General features: G+C 39.4%; 1 protein-coding gene across 7 annotated transcripts in view; it reads right to left on the bottom strand.

Moving 5' to 3' along the window:
• Nucleotides 1-15,932, bottom strand: part of kmt2ca (lysine (K)-specific methyltransferase 2Ca) — a 249,644-nt gene extending 233,712 nt beyond the window's left edge. For all 7 annotated transcript variants that reach the window (XM_062991111.1, XM_062991113.1, XM_062991116.1 and 4 more), the window contains exon 1: nucleotides 15,721-15,932. In XM_062991111.1, the coding sequence (XP_062847181.1) occupies nucleotides 15,721-15,809 (89 nt within the window). In that variant the 5' untranslated portion in view covers nucleotides 15,810-15,932. The remainder of the gene's footprint in view (nucleotides 1-15,720) is intronic.
• Between the last annotated feature and the right edge of the window lie 589 nt (nucleotides 15,933-16,521).

The following is a 16,521-nucleotide window of genomic DNA, read 5'->3' as shown; positions in this document are numbered from 1 at the left end:
GCCAGTTTCAGGCAGGTATAAAATGTATATAAAAATATAACTGACACATTAACATTCCACACTTTGGACGTACTTCTCAAAATTAAAATCTTGATCCACACAGCAGTCAGTAATGGAAAAACTTTAATCATGAAAGATCAAGCTGCTTAAAGGGGATCGGAGGCCCAACAAGGAACATAAAAGAAACGAGGTATTACAATGCAAACAGAGGAACACTGGGCAGAATGAAATTGTATGAGCGGTTTTGAAAACTATGAAAACATATTCTGTTAATTTGCTTTTTCATGGCAACTGGTTAGCTAGTGAGGGCCTAACAGATTTTGGCAACTGTTTGTTTCCAATTGCACAAGAGTGCTGGTCAAATAGGAGGCGGTCACTAAAGGTGAGGCTGTGCACCCGTTCTCCACCAAAGTCCGAAAGCAAATATGCCATGCTAACTGTAAAAACCTAAACAGGGTTACAGAAAATTAAATATCTCCAGAACTTTACGACCTGAATATCATTCTGTTGTTGCTAGTGTTTAATGTTTTAACAGCCCACTTTAATACTCACAAATCACTTAGAAATGTTAACAACTACTAAATGTAAGACCACATATTTGAAAATGTACCATAGCAAAGTGGAAAAGAGGGATTAGTGACTGAATCTATAATCTGTTCAGAGCTCGCTAGGCATTCTCATTACAATGCTTGTAGCTTGTCTGGGTCTGATTGGTACAGTCAAATAATTATACAGACAAATTTATATGAGCACAAAACATCTCTAAATGTAGTCAGTCATATATTCAGAAAACCCAGAACAAATTCATTAAAAAAAAAATACTAAGTTTGTTTCAAAAACATTCCAACCCCAAAACATTACATGTATGACTAAAAGTATCCGGACACCATGAGCTTGTTGGACATCTTATACCAACCTACACCATGCTGCAGTAAAAGCCTCTTTAATTCTGGACGTGTATTATTTGTAAGGTCAGCCACTGACACTGTATGATAAAGCCTTGCTCTTAATCATCATTCCAATTCATCCCAAAAGTTGTTTTGTTTAGTCAAACTGGAAGAATGGGGAAAAGCCCCTTTTCAAACTTTTGCCACAAAGTTGAAAGCAAAGACTTGAATTGCTCTAATTTATTTTAAACATCTGTTAAAACACCAATACTGTGTCACTTTGGTCTGGTTAAAAATCCCATTCATTGTTTTGGTATACACCGATCAACCATAACATTAAAACCACCTCCTTGTTTCTACACTCACTGTCCATTTTATCAGCTCCACTTACCATATAGAAGCACTTTGTAGTTCTACAATTACTGACTGTAGTCCATCTGTTTATCTACATACTTTTCCCCCTGTTCTTCAATGGTTAGGTCCACCACAGGAGGTATTATTTAGATGGTGGATCATTCTCAGCACTGCAGTGACACTGACATGGTGGTGGTGTGTTAGTGTGTGTTGTGCTGGTATGAGTGGATCAGACACAGCAGCGCTGCTGGAGTTTTCAAATACCGTGTCCACTCACTGTCCACTCTATGAGACACTCCTACCTGGTTGGTCCACCTTGTAGATGTAAAGTCAGAGACGATCGCTCATCTATTGCTGCTGTTTGAGTTGGTCATCTTCTAGACCATCAGTGGTCACAGTACGCTACCCACAGGGCGATGTTGGCTGGATATTTTTGGTTGGTGGACTATTCACAGTCCAGCAGTGGCAGTGAGGTGTTTAAAAACTCCATCAGCGCTGCTGTGTCTCTGATGCACTACCTGGTCGGACCACTTTTCAGGCAGATAATTCGGTTGAGACTGAATGTTGGGGTGGATACCATGGAACTGGTAATCAGTCTACATACATTCAAGCTACAAAGTCTGTGCACCCTTTTTACCTTCTCCACGTTTTATTATGTTACAGGCTCATTCTATAATAGACTGAGTTAATTTTTTTGCCTCAAACATCTACACACAATCATCAATAATTACAAATTGTGCAATTGCAGTCTACAGTTTTTCCTCCTTTTTTTTGGCTAGCTGGTCTTTCATCCCAGAATCCAGCGTGTCTACGTTGTAGTTGTGGCTAGCAAGTTCTTGCAGCTCTTTACAGTATTTTATATAGTACAGGATGATGAAGTGATAGAGTTCTTGTATGTACGGACACTTATGTAGGGTTTGTGCTTGTGCCGTGTAGATCGAGCTGACAAGTAACTCCTTCAGATACTCATTTGGGTTAGTGTAACGGGTATGATTCTAGATGCCGTTACTCTACTAAGGACCAGACCTAGGTTCAGTGTAGAGGTGGTGATAATAAACAGGTGACTGAGACCAAGGTTAAATGACAGAAAATTTTTACGTTTAATTTAAATAGCACCGTTCAGTTCACAGTGTTAGTTTTCCGGAGCTTAACAATGTCCAAAATGATGTTCGGGTTTAGTGAGGTTCCAAGGGAAAAGAGTGTTTGTGTGTGGTTGAAAAATAGTGAATAGGTCTCAATCCAGTGCCTTCAGATGATGTCTTTAATCAAAGGAGTTGTATATTATGTGCTTTGGTATTGTATAACAAAGAGTATGAGGGTAAAAAGGTGGCATTGTGAGCTAAAGTAAGGGGGTTGCCTCTGAGTCTAACAGCATACTGTATGGCAAGCTTCAGGCGTCTGTATTCCAGAAAGGGCTAATGGGCCACCACATTTATGGTTTGTATGGGGGAGGTGCGGAAAGTGCCCAGTGTCAGTACGATGCTTTGAGGGTGGATAGTGTCTAGGCATTTTAGATATGGCTTCCTGGGCCCCTATATACCACACATCCATAGTCTAAATTGAAGTGGATAGATCAATGCGTATAAGGGGGATAAATTCCATAACCTAATTTGTGCTGGCCAGAACCTTTATCACATCCAGTTTCTGGAGATTTTTTTCAGTAATTTAATGTGTGGGAAAACGAGAGTTTGCTATCCAGTGTAAAATTTAGAAGTTTGGTTGTCTCCATGATTTTTATGGGGGTGCCGTTCAGAAAGAGAGCCGGCCTGAGGTGAAGTGTTTGCCTTTGGCAAAAATGCATGCCTAAGGTTTTAGTACCAGAGAGCCATGCTGTTTTTCCACACCCAGAGGTGAACTTCATTAATACTCAACTGGAGTAAGCACTCTATGACATGAATTACCCCCCCTCCATGGGCAATACAAAGATCAAAAGAGGGTATACACAGTGTCTTGTGGGATCTCCCTGGTCAACCTATTCATCTTGAGGTTGAAGAGGATGACCGATAGAGTGACTTTTCCATCTCTCTGGAAAATAAACTCTCCATTCACAACTATAAAAATCAGAAAGGTGCCTTTAAAGGCACTCTGGTCCAGTATGTTGTGCCTTATGTCTTCTCCATGTCAAAACATACTATTATTGTCGCTCAGGTGGCGCAGCGGTAAAGTACGCTAGCGCACCAGAGTTGGGGTTTCGAATACATCGTATCGAATCTCAGCTCTGCCTTCCGACTGGGCTGGGTGGCTGCATGAACAACAATTGGCTGTTGTTCAGGGTTAGAGGGTAAAAAGTCGGATCATAGGTCATCATAACTGGTGCAACTGCGGCCCCTGCTGGCTGACTGATGGCGCCTGCACAGGGCTGAGGAATAATGCTGATGGGGGTGTGGCCCTCCGTACACAGTGCCCGTCGGTGTATGAACTCGACTCGTGCAGGTGAAAAATGCAGTCTGTAATGACTGTACGTGCCGGAGGGGGCGCATGTCAGTTGGGAGGTGTCCTTAGTCAGCGGTGAAGGGTCGAATCAGTATAGAGGACGCAATCAGGGTAATTGGACACGACTAGATTAGGGGAGAAAATTGGGGGGTAAAGTGGGAAAAAAAAATAAAATAAAATAAAAAAAAAAAAAAAAAAAAAAAAAAATATATATATATATATATATATATATATATATATATATATATATATATATATATATATATATATATATATATATATATATATATATATATATTATACTATAATTTAAAAAAAAAAGCATCACAAAGGAAAGATTCTACCCTGACCAGATTATCTAGCATGCTTGCCCCCTCATAAAAGGCACTCTGGTGTTCATATATGATGTGGTCATGCTCCAATTGCTATAGACAGCCGGTTGTTGACCATTCTCTCCATCGTTTTGTACAGACAGCTAGTCAGGGCCACAGGCCTATAATTGCATGTGTCGCTCTGGCCTTTCCCCAGTTTGGAAATTGGGATAACTGTCACTTCTCTCAACCTCTCTGGAAAATTCCCAGTGGCATATATTTGTCTGATTGAATTGGGTTGATATATAGATCCATGTCCACCCATTGAAATCCAATTACCAGCTTTGCTGGAGCGGCAGCCTTGTTGAAAGTGATAATAGTGTTAGTTGTAATTAGCTTGTCCTGTCTCTTGATTACAATGCATCAGGTATGGGTAACATCATTTGGGGGTTAGCCCCTTGGTATTTTCCTTCTCCCTTGCCACTACTGAGCAAAGAGCGAGGGAAGGTCTTAGCACTAACACAGACGAATGTCTTGCTGCTCAATAAATTATCTGCTTGCACTTTTTGACATTCCGCCAGGATCTGCCCCAATCTTAACTTTTTGGCATCCATAACAGTGCCTGCAATACCCATGCAGCCTTTTTGGATTGCAAACAGGGGTAGTTGGGGCAGGAGCATTCCAGCTTGTGTAGATTCTATTAGGATAAAATTGGGCTAATACTTGATTAAACTGAAAGGGATAGCTCTGACAGGTGGTTTTGAGTCGTTCACAGGGTCTATTATTCTTCTTTTTAGATTTTGTCTGGTATTTATGTATAGTCACCCAACTAAGAATTCAACTAGGGGGTGAACAGAGCTGTAGAATACCAGCAGTTGTGTACCAGAAAACCAGGGTTATATACTCGAAACACCTGATGTTACTGTTGCTCGACTGACCCTAAGCCAGCGCTTACTAGGGATCTCATAAGAGATATAACCTAGGGCGTGTCCTCACCAGCCGACTGATTGAAGCAAGCCTCTCCAACCTCTATGCAAAGTTGGGACCAGAGTGTTGTGTTGGGGGCTTGGCGACTGCAGTCAGCATTCCTCTTAAGCACTAGGATCCCTTCCACCACTAGGGTGGCCACATTCATAGTCACAAAAAGGAGGACATTACACCCCCAAAAGTAGGACATCATACCAGGAACAGGGGGACATGATACTGCAACACAGAATGAAACCATAACCCATATAACAGAGTTTTTGACCAATTTAAGCAAGAATTCTACTGTATAACAAATGACTGTTTTACTCACCAAATGTTGTGTCTACTTTTGATATACTTGGCATTTTCACAGTGTTCCTGAGCATGAGAGCTGACTAATTGACTAACTGGTAGAGGTGTATGCAGAACAGAGAGAGTGGGCAAAATCAACCACCCAATCACAGACTAGCATTTAAAGGGCCGCCCACGATAGGTAGCACTATAAGCAGTCAAATGAGGCTGTTAAACCAATGAAATACAAAGCATTTGTTTTGACATGTACCTGAGCCAATGACAGATAATACTGATAAAAAATTTAACCAGTTCACTCCAAAAGGAGGATTTTTAAGTGTCCGTCCTAGCGTTGCATGGGCGAGGGACTGGCAGCTGAAACACCGGACTGTCCGACCTAAAGCCGGACGGCTGGCCACCCTATCCACCACAGACCTTGATTGCACCACACAGCAAAAAATGCCTTGTTTGTTTTATTCTTACGAACAGTATGAGTGGGCTGAGGACATATTTTTCCTTGGGTCCCCACAGGGGACAAAGAAGGATAAAATGGACCCCAAAAAGACAAAGTTGGTACCACTCTCCACTGAACATTGGCGTCTGCTCCATGGAGATCGTCGAGAGCACTAAATTCTTTGGTCTTCACCTGGCAGAGAACCTCACCTGGTCAGTCAACACACGCTCCACAAATAAGAAAGCTCAACAGCATCTCTACTTTCTAAGAAGGCTGAGGAAAGCTAATCTGCCACCTCCCATCCTCACCACATTCCATAGAGGAACCATCGAGAGCATCCTGAGTAGCTGAATCACTGTCTGGTTTGGGAATTGCACTGTATCCAACCGCAAAACTCTCGAGCAAGTAGTGAGGACAGCTGAAAAGATCATCGGCATCTCTGTTCCAACCCTTTTGGACACACAAACGCTGCATCTGCAAAGTCCTTAGCATTGTGGAGGATCCATTACACCCATCACATGGACTTTTCACTTTCCTGCCGTCTGGGAAAAGATACTGCAGCATTCGAATCCTCACAGCGAGACCGTGCAACAGCTTCATTCCATAAGCCATCAAACTCCTTAACTCAAGTCTGAACTGATGAACAAACACACATGCACGCTTGCACGCACACCTGCACGCACAGACATACAATTACACTTACACATGTATACACTCATACACACTTACACATGCACATTGGTACACACACTCACAAATTTAGATGCATGCATATACCCACATACACACTTAGATTCTGACACACAATTACACTTACACATACAGTGTATCACAAAAGTGAGTACACCCCTCACATTTCTGCAAATATTTCATTATATCTTTTCATGGGACAACACTATAGACATGAACCTTGGATATAATTTAGAGTAGTCAGTGTACAGCTTGTATAGCAGTGTAGATTTACTGTCTTCTGAAAATAACTCAACACACAACCATTAATGTCTAAATAGCTGGCAACATAAGTGAGTACACCCCACAGTGAACATGTCCAAATTGTGCCCAAATGTGTCGTTGTCCCTCCCTGGTGTCATGTGTCAAGGTCCCAGGTGTAAATGGGGAGCAGGGCTGTTAAATTTGGTGTTTTGGGTACAATTCTCTCATACTGGCCACTGGATATTCAACATGGCACCTCATGGCAAAGAACTCTCTAAGGATGTGAGAAATAGAATTGTTGCTCTCCACAAAGATGGCCTGGGCTATAAGAAGATTGCTAACACCCTGAAACTGAGCTACAGCATGGTGGCCAAGGTCATACAGCGGTTTTCCAGGACAGGTTCCACTCGGAACAGGCTTCGCCAGGGTCGACCAAAGAAGTTGAGTCCACGTGTTCGGCGTCATATCCAGAGGTTGGCTTTAAAAAATAGACACATGAGTGCTGCCAGCATTGCTGCAGAGGTTGAAGACGTGGGAGGTCAGTCTGTCAGTGCTCAGACCATACGCCGCACACTGCATCAACTCGGTCTGCATGGTCGTCATCCCAGAAGGAAGCTGACGCACAAGAAAGGCAGCCAACAGTTTGCTGAAGACAAGCAGTCCAAGAACATGGATTACTGGAATGCCCTGTGGTCTGACGAGACCAAGATAAACTTGTTTGGCTCAGATGGTGTCCAGCATGTGTGGCGGCGCCCTGGTGAGAAGTACCAAGACAACTGTATCTTGCCTACAGTCAAGCATGGTGGTGGTAGCATCATGGTCTTGGGCTGCATGAGTGTTGCTGGCACTGGGGAGCTGCAGTTCATTGAGGGAAACATGAATTCCAACATGTACTGTGACATTCTGAAACAGAGCATGATCCCCTGCCTTCGAAAACTGGGCCTCATGGCAGTTTTCCAACAGGATAACGACCCCAAACACAACCTCCAAGATGACAACTGCCTTGCTGAGGAAGCTGAAGGTAAAGGTGATGGACTAAACTCAATTGAGTACCTGTGGCGCATCCTCAAGTGGAAGGTGGAGGAGTTCAAGGTGTCTAACATCCACCAGCTCCGTGATGTCATCATGGAGGAGTGGAAGAGGATTCCAGTAGCAACCTGTGCAGCTCTGGTGAATTCCATGCCCAGGAGGGTTAAGGCAGTGCTAATAATGGTGGTCACACAAAATATTGACACTTTGGGCACAATTTGGACATGTTCACTGTGGGGTGTACTCACTTATGTTGCCAGCCATTTATACATTAATGGCTGTGTGTTGAGTTATTTTCAGAAGACAGTAAATCTACACTGCTATACAAGTTGTACACTGACTACTCTAAGTTATATCCAAGTTTCATGTCTATAGTGTTGTCCCATGAAAAGATATAATAAAATATTTGCAGAAATGTGAGGGGTGTACTCACTTTTGTGATACACTGTATATACTATTATATGTATATATACACTCATACACATACACAAGCTCACACACGTACTAACACTCAAACTTGCATGCACATATACGTACATCTTTGCACAATATTGCATTTTTGCACCTTACTCTATACTATCTCTGCTGCTATCTAAACCCTACACTTACCTAACTTACCATTTATTCAGTACCATGTACTGGCCAATGCTACTCTTGGTTCTGTCCCCCTCAAATTCTTTATATTCCTGGAGCAACATTGTTTCGTTTATGGTAAGGTACTTCTGCCTCACGCCCAGTGTTTCCCAGTGAAACCAGATGCACAGCAACTCTGACTAGGATTCCATGGTTGATGTAAACAAAATCTAATACCCTAGCTTATTTCACCTCAGCTACTTTTGGCAAAGTTAAATATTTGGATATTTGATCACATAGCACAATAGAAAAAAAATGAAAAACAAAAAAGAAATTGGTCGCGAGTTGCAAGCTATTTTATGAGCACTATTATGCCAAGCCCACAAAGTGTTCTACAGAATGCTCTTTTGCTTTAAAACAGAAATTATTTTACCTTTATTAGTGTAAACTAACTTAAAAAAAAGAACTTTGTACCTGTTCTCCACACTGGACAATGACAGTAAAAACTCTGAGTTAAATACTTGCCCTTTGCTCATTTTTTGCTAAATCACTCTCTGATGAGACTGCTGTGTATTGACAGTGTAAGTACGAGCCAATTTTCTTCTGCTCACAATCCTTTACGAGCCCTCTTTAAAACTATAAAGAGACATCAACTTTAAAGTCTCTGCCAACTCATTCTCATGATTAGCTTCTTACCATCATCTTCAGTTTCTGTGCTGGACTCATTACTGACTGCAGAAGGAACACTGGCTGGCTCTTCAGCTAAAACATTTCCCAACCGCTTTCTTTTGACCTTATTGGGTTGGTAAAGACAGTAACGTGTATGTCTGGTCAGTCTTGAGATTTTAATAATTTTAGGCAATTGAATGATGCAAATGATACAACATGCTTCTTTATTTAAACCAACAAATTTTCACATTTCTAGATTTATTTCATATGGTTTTCTACATATAGGGCATGGGAGAATATTCGTACACCCAAGGTTAATTACATGCACCTTACTAGGCGCTTAAGTCTATTACGCTAGCCCAGGTTGAATTTCAGCTATGCTATTGGCCAGCCAGGCATCTAGACAGTCATAATTGGCTATTTCTGAGGGGTGATGGCTGAAGACCTGTGATGGATTGGTGTACTGTGAGTATTTCTTCCTTGCATCTAGTGTTTCCCAGTGAAACCGGACCACTGCTGCTCTGACCAGGATAAAGCAGTTGATGAGAAGGAAATGTGGGCAAGAGTACCTTTTTATCTCAATTAACTACTTTGAGAAACAACTTTGGTTAGATATTTGATCACTTGGCAAAATTGGTTTAACCAACTGGTTTTTGAATTTTCTGGTATGGAGTAAACATTTTTTTCCAGCAGCTTCTTATCCATGATGGACATGTCAATCGATCTCTGTTCATATGGGCACCGAGGAGACAACAACAATGGTTAATCATAAGGATGAATTAGAGGCCATGCAAAAAAGATAAACACCACCAAATTAATAATCGACTATCACATAACCATTTTGTTGGGAGCATAATGGTGCTTACTACGTCAAGACGTTTACACCTATCACACAATATGCAGCTAAATGACTTTTGCTGGCTGTGCCACTGAACAGCCAGCTTGAAAACAATTCACAGTATTGACTAACAGTGCTGACAGTTTATTCACATGCAGTTTTGTATGCAATGTATTTTAGTTCTGGCAGCATAAATTGAAGACATGGGACAACAAAAACAAGGAAACCGGTTCATTAAACATTATCGCATCAATAAAAATATTTTATAAAGACCTAGAAAGCTTAAACAAGCAATTCCAGGATTAGGGAACAGGGTATTGCTATCTAAAATACAAACCGAGTCTGATCATTTTACAGATCACTGATTTTTCCCCAAAATCAGTTTCTCTCAGGCATGTCTGTGCTTGGTTTCTGACAATCAAATAAATTTGTCTAATTGGTGGTGCTTTAAAAAGGTCAGTGGCAAACTGGGTCAAAACTCAGATATAATTTTTAGTGCATCAGCAAACAGCAAACAACTTGCATCAAGCGGTACATGTGCATACACAATAGTGCAGCCCCAAGGTAAGCGGCACCCCCCTCATTCCATAGGAAACAATAGCACAGCCAAAATACATAGATCAGCCATAACATTAAAACCACCTCCTGGTTTCTACACACATTGTCCATTTTATCAGCTCCACTTACTATATAGAAGCACTTTGTAGTTCTACAATTACTGACTGTAGTCCATCTGTTTCTCTGCATGCTTTGTTAGCCCCCTTTCATGCTGTTCTTTAATGGTCAGGATTCTCCCAGGACCACTACAGAGCAGGTATTATTTGATGGTGGATCATTCTCAGCACTGCAGTGACACTGACATGGTGGTGGTGTGTTAGTGTGTGTTGTGCTGGTATGAGTGGGTAAGACACAGCAGCGCTGCTGGAGTTTTTAAACACCTCACTGTCACTGCTGGACTGAAAATAGTCCACCAACCAAAAATATATCCAGCCAACAGTGCCCCGTGGGCAGAATCCTGTGACCACTGATGAAGGTCTAGAAGATGACCAACTCAAACAGCAGCAATAGATGAGCGATCGTCGCTGACTTTACATCTACAAGGTGGACCAACTAGGTAGGAGTGTCTAATAGAGTGGACAGTGAGTGGACACGGTTTTTAAAAACTCCACCAGTGCTGCTGTGTCTGATCTCATACCAGCACAACACACACTAACACACCACCACCATGTCAGTGTCACTGCAGTGCTGAGAATCATCCAGTACCTAAATAATACCTGCTCTGTGGTGGTCCTGTGGGGGTTCTGACCATTGAAGAACAGCATGAAAGCAGGCTAACAAAGCATGCAGAAAAACAGATTGATTACAGTCAGTAATTGTAGAACTACAAAGTGCTTCTATATGGTAAGTGGAGGTGGTTTTAATGTTATGGCTGATCGGTGTATGTGAATGCAACCTCAGAAAGATAACAACTGCAGAAGTCATTGAAATCCCAAGACTGTCATGGCAGTAAGGATTATATAATTAAGGTTAATATTTGGTCACACAGTGACATTTGTTTTAATGGCTCTTTTTTACAGTAAATATCTCCTAAAATATAATAACAATCACCTAACCTGTGTGCAATCTCAGTAAGAATGTGTAGTAACAGACTATGTACTAAATCAGTAAATGCTGCCATTGAACCACATTGTTCAGGTTTACAAAGCAGGCTGAATTGAGTCGTTCACCATTACATCATAGAAGTAAATTAGAAGGGCAGGGGACTGACTAACAATTAGAGAAGTAAATTCACCAGTTTAGTTAGTACAAATACTACCAGCCCAGCATCAACAGTTTACACCAGTGTGTATTGGGACAACGCTGGCAGTCAGCCTTTACCAAATCAAGACATGGGCTGTACACATCACCCCCAGAAACAAAATCTCCCTGAACATGAATCAGGCTTCCCGTGCTCATGAATTATAGCATGTTATAAACAGATCAGGAGTTCAGTTTATTTATGGATTCAGTAAAATCTTTTAAATGCGAAATTACAAAACTGCGGACTTTTTTTTTTCACTTTCTGATTTTAAAGACACCGGACGTGTTTATACCCATTTTGTAAAAGTGAACACATTTGCCGGCCAAAAACCCAGCACATGCTTTGGTTAGCCTGACCTAAACTGTTTAATTCTATTTATCAACAACTGACTGCAGCGAAATTACAACCACAAACTTTGTGCAAGGTCAGACTTAAAGTTTATATTCACAGCTCCTACATCCTTATATATGTGATCAATAGTCTGTTGAAAAGCTTTTCTGAATTTCTACTCTAAGAAAAAGCATGAACTATTGCAACAATTGCACATTTGTAAAAATGTAGTAAATTAAACTGTAACCTATATATCAGTCAAGCAAGAATTTAGGCAAATATAATGGTTTAACAAGTCTATCAGATGTTTTCTGGAATCAAGCCCCAATTAGGGGTTACTTGACTAACTTATCTGCAAATCTATAATGCATTTGTCGATATATGAATTGTAGAAGAGCAGACTGTTTTAAAACAAACTCAATCGTGTCTGTGTAGACAACTGAACCGCTGATAGCACTCGAAAGTACATAAAATTAATAATAATACAAATATCTAGATGAAATATCAAACTATTTTTCTTCTACTATACTAAAACTACTATTTACTATTACAATCAAATAAAACTCTTCAGTTATGAGACACTGAGGTACTTAGTAGTCAAAATCAGCTCTTTTATTACGCATGAATAAATAACTGGTGCAAAATGTATTTATCCTATTTGACAGCAGTCTGCCTAAATGTTTATGTTTTTTTTTTTTAATGTATACAAAATTTCGTGACATAAAATCAATCTTCATTCATGTGCAGCAGGTGTAGATGTAATACAAATTTTAAGCTGCATAAAATAAGGAAAGACCTGGCAGACCAATTAACATACATATAACATATAGTTAAAGGACTCATGCACAAACTAAGCCTTAATTAAAGGGCTCAATTTGTAGGCAGTGAAAAGTATCCCAGTGTTGTTTTATTATTATTAAGTATTAAAATACTACTGTAAGTAGTCAGCACAAAAAGTGTCTGTACAGCAGAAAGTCGTAGGATATATGAAAAAATATTGCTATAATGAAAGCTCTTGGACATCAGAACAAACATTTAACAGTAGAAAAAAAATCACCTCTCATAATTTATAAATCAGTGGACTCAAATATATTTGTGTATGTCTTATAATTTATGATTGTAAGAAAAACAAACAAAAAACAAATGCCCATGTACAGAAGATCTAACTGTACAGAAGATCTACACATTTATTATAAAATTGTCCTTTCATGTATAAAGTTCTAATGGGTTGTTTTGTGCTGTGAGACCAGTCGTAATATAGGGACGTCTCTCAGACATGCGAATTAACACTTAACAGCAGATCAATACACACAATCTCTCATTACACAAGACTAAAAATAATTCTACTCAAGAGTTGATGGGTTGTGAAAACATTAAAGGTAATTTATTTATTTATGTATTAAAATTACCATCACAATCTACACAGTTTTATGTATTTTTCTATTTAGTGTTTGCCCCTTTTGCACAACATTGGTTCAACAGAGAGCTGTTTGTATTATTGCAAAGTACGTCAACATTTAAGAACTTGTTAAGACTCTGGAATTATTAAACAAAAGCTAATCAATAATAATTACCTATTTTACATATAAATAATAACCTAGAATAGAAACTTTTTATTCTATTTAACAAGTCTACTCATCAGTTTATGGGCTTGTTATCATTTATGGATTGTGAAAATGTCCAACATTTACAGTAGGTTTATACACCGATCAGCCATAACATTAAAACCACCTCCTTGTTTCTACACACATTGTTTATTTTATCAGCTCCACTTACCATATAGAAGCACTTTGTAGTTCTACAATTACTGACTGTAGTCCATCTGTTTCTCTGTGTGTTGTACTGGTATGAGTGGATAAGACACAGCAATGCTGATGGAGTTTTTAAACACCTCACTGTCTGAGAATAGTCCACCAAACAATATATCCAGCCAACAGCGCCCCGTGGGCAGCGTCCTATGACCACTGATGAAGGTCTAGAAGATGACCAACTCAAACAGCAGCAATAGATGAGCGATCGTCTCTGACTTTACATCTACAAGGTGGACCGACTAGGTAGGAGTGTCTAATAGAGTGGACAGTGAGTGGACACGATATTTGAAAACTCCAGCAGCACTGCCGTGTCTGATCCACTCATACCAGAACAACACACATTAACACACCACCACCATGTCAGTGTCACTACAGTGCTAAGAACAGGGTGAAAGCAGGTTAAAAGGTATGTAGAGAAATAGATGGACTACAGTCAGTAATTGTAGAACTACAAAGTGCTTCTATATGGTAAGTGGAGATGATAAAATGGACAGTGAGTGTAGAAACAAGGAGGTGGTTTTAATGTTATGGCTGATCAATGCATATGTATTAAAATAACATGTTTACAATTGAATCTATATCGTTTTGTTGCATTTATTTACAGAGTATGAAATGTATCTGAACAGCAGAGAGCTGAATGAATCATGAGAAATATTACAATAACTTGTGACCTGTTAAACATCACAATCAACATTTTACAGCCAATCAAAAACCTCGCCCAGTACAGATGAATACACGTCAAGCACAGAAACTTTTCATCCTATTAAACGCCAGTCTACTATTGAGATTGCTGTAATTTCTAGGTTCCAACATTCATATCAAGATTATCTAAATGTCTACTAAAATTACAGCTTAGTAATATTGAGTATACAGTATTTCCCCTTTGCATGAAATATGTCTGTACAGCAGTGAGCTGTATGAAATATGAGAGAAATATCACAATACATCAACATCTGATAACTACTTAATTAGAAAGCCTTCTCAACAGTTTATGGGTTTAATATTAAACAATTTATAGGTTGTGAAAACGTCAGATATACATGTATAGAAGGTTTGGACATCATACAGTATTTCTCCCTGTGGTATTAAATATATCTGAACAGCAGAGAGCTGAATAAATTATAAAAAGCATTACAAAATATTGAGACCTGTTGAACAACATTTAAGAGCCAATCATTTATAAGAATAATTATTGCAAACGAATTAATACCTGGTGCATAAACTCTAACCCTATTTTCTGCTAAATTACTAAACAGTCTGTTCAGATTGTCATAGTTTTAGGTCCCAATGTTTATGTCTAGATTAAATTAGAAACTTTGTCATGTCATGTTTACAGTTTCATGTATTCATTTGACTAGTATGTGTATAGGTGTTGATATTGAGATGTTCTAGACATAAGAATGAAGATTTAACAATTTATGAGCAAAATCATCTCTCATTACACAGAGAATATTTCTCCTATTTAAAGCAAGGAAAGCAATATTTCCTATTTAAAGCATTCTGCTCAACAGTTTAGGGGTTTGCTCTACTGTAACTGCTAATATCATTGTACAATATGTTTACATTAATATTATTCAGATCAGATCAGCATTAATACATAAACATGTATATAAAATGATAAGGTGTAGTATTTTTATTTTCAGATAATAATAATAATAATCATCATCTACAGGCCTGCACACACGTCTAGTTTTAGTTACATACAACGTTGTGTTCATCTGTACGGTGTTGAACTTTGATCTACAGTCTATAATGTGTCGGTTTCGTGCAAATGTTGATATTTAATGTATAAAAACAGTGAAAACATTGTTGGACATGGAACATGCAGTGAGTTTCAGTTGCTACTTCAGACAACTATCACTTTCCTGACGCTGAACAAACAACGCAATAACCTGTTTATTCGCCAAGAAATGCCCATAAACAGCAATATATCTTGGTATAAACAAAAACACTGCTCGCACGTTAATAATAAAGAGCATTTGTGAGCTAAACACACATTTAAAGCGCAGAACCAAGCGAAAAAGAAAATGTTGTGCTTACGGAATAGATGCAATTCTTTTTCTTTCCTTTCCAGCTTCCAGCCAACTTAATTCAGCACCTAATCCCAAACCAAACTTTCCACAAAGCATTCACGGGTATTTCGTGTTCCGTTTAATTTCTGGAAATAAAACATTCCTCGCCAAACTGAGAGAGAAAAACAAGTTTTTCTCCTTTATCAAAAACAGAATAATAAAGTTGTAGCGTTTACTCCGTCATGGTGGCCATGTTTAACACTGACCGCAGCACTGCCTGTCATCGCCTTGAACAAATAGATCCTCATGTCAAGCTCCTACAACAAACTCGTAGCTAAAAGATAAAGAAGATTCAAGTCCGGCATCGGACAATAAATAAAACGCGAAACAATAGTCTAAAGTGTAAAGCGACAGCAAAAACCTGGTAAAATACTGCGTTCAAAAAGTCTGACTGACCCTGCGGAGCGATACTCAACAGCGAACTGGCGGTACAACGGCTCTTCAGTCATCAGGCGGAGGTCGCTAAAGCAAGGAACTGGATTTTAAACCGGCTTAATCCAGTTCTGTCCACACTTACGTAAACGTTCACTTTCATTTACCTATCCAGCGTCTAACGTACTCACTTACATTTTCACTTTAATTCGTCTACGTGTACACTCAGAGTGCACTTAATTATGTACATTTATCTGGTACACACATTCATTATTTTAGAAGCTACACCTACCATACAAATAAATACATTTTGTAGGTATACAATTACTGGACATCTGTACGCTTTATCTACTCCCCATTTATAAACCCCATTTATCAACTGAAAGGAACCCCTTCT

The sequence above is a fragment of the Trichomycterus rosablanca genome, chromosome 3 (assembly GCF_030014385.1).
Source record: "Trichomycterus rosablanca isolate fTriRos1 chromosome 3, fTriRos1.hap1, whole genome shotgun sequence".
Lineage (NCBI taxonomy): Eukaryota > Metazoa > Chordata > Actinopteri > Siluriformes > Trichomycteridae > Trichomycterus > Trichomycterus rosablanca.
Note: the sequence above shows the minus strand (reverse complement) of the source record. Positions and strands in the feature narration are given on the sequence as shown.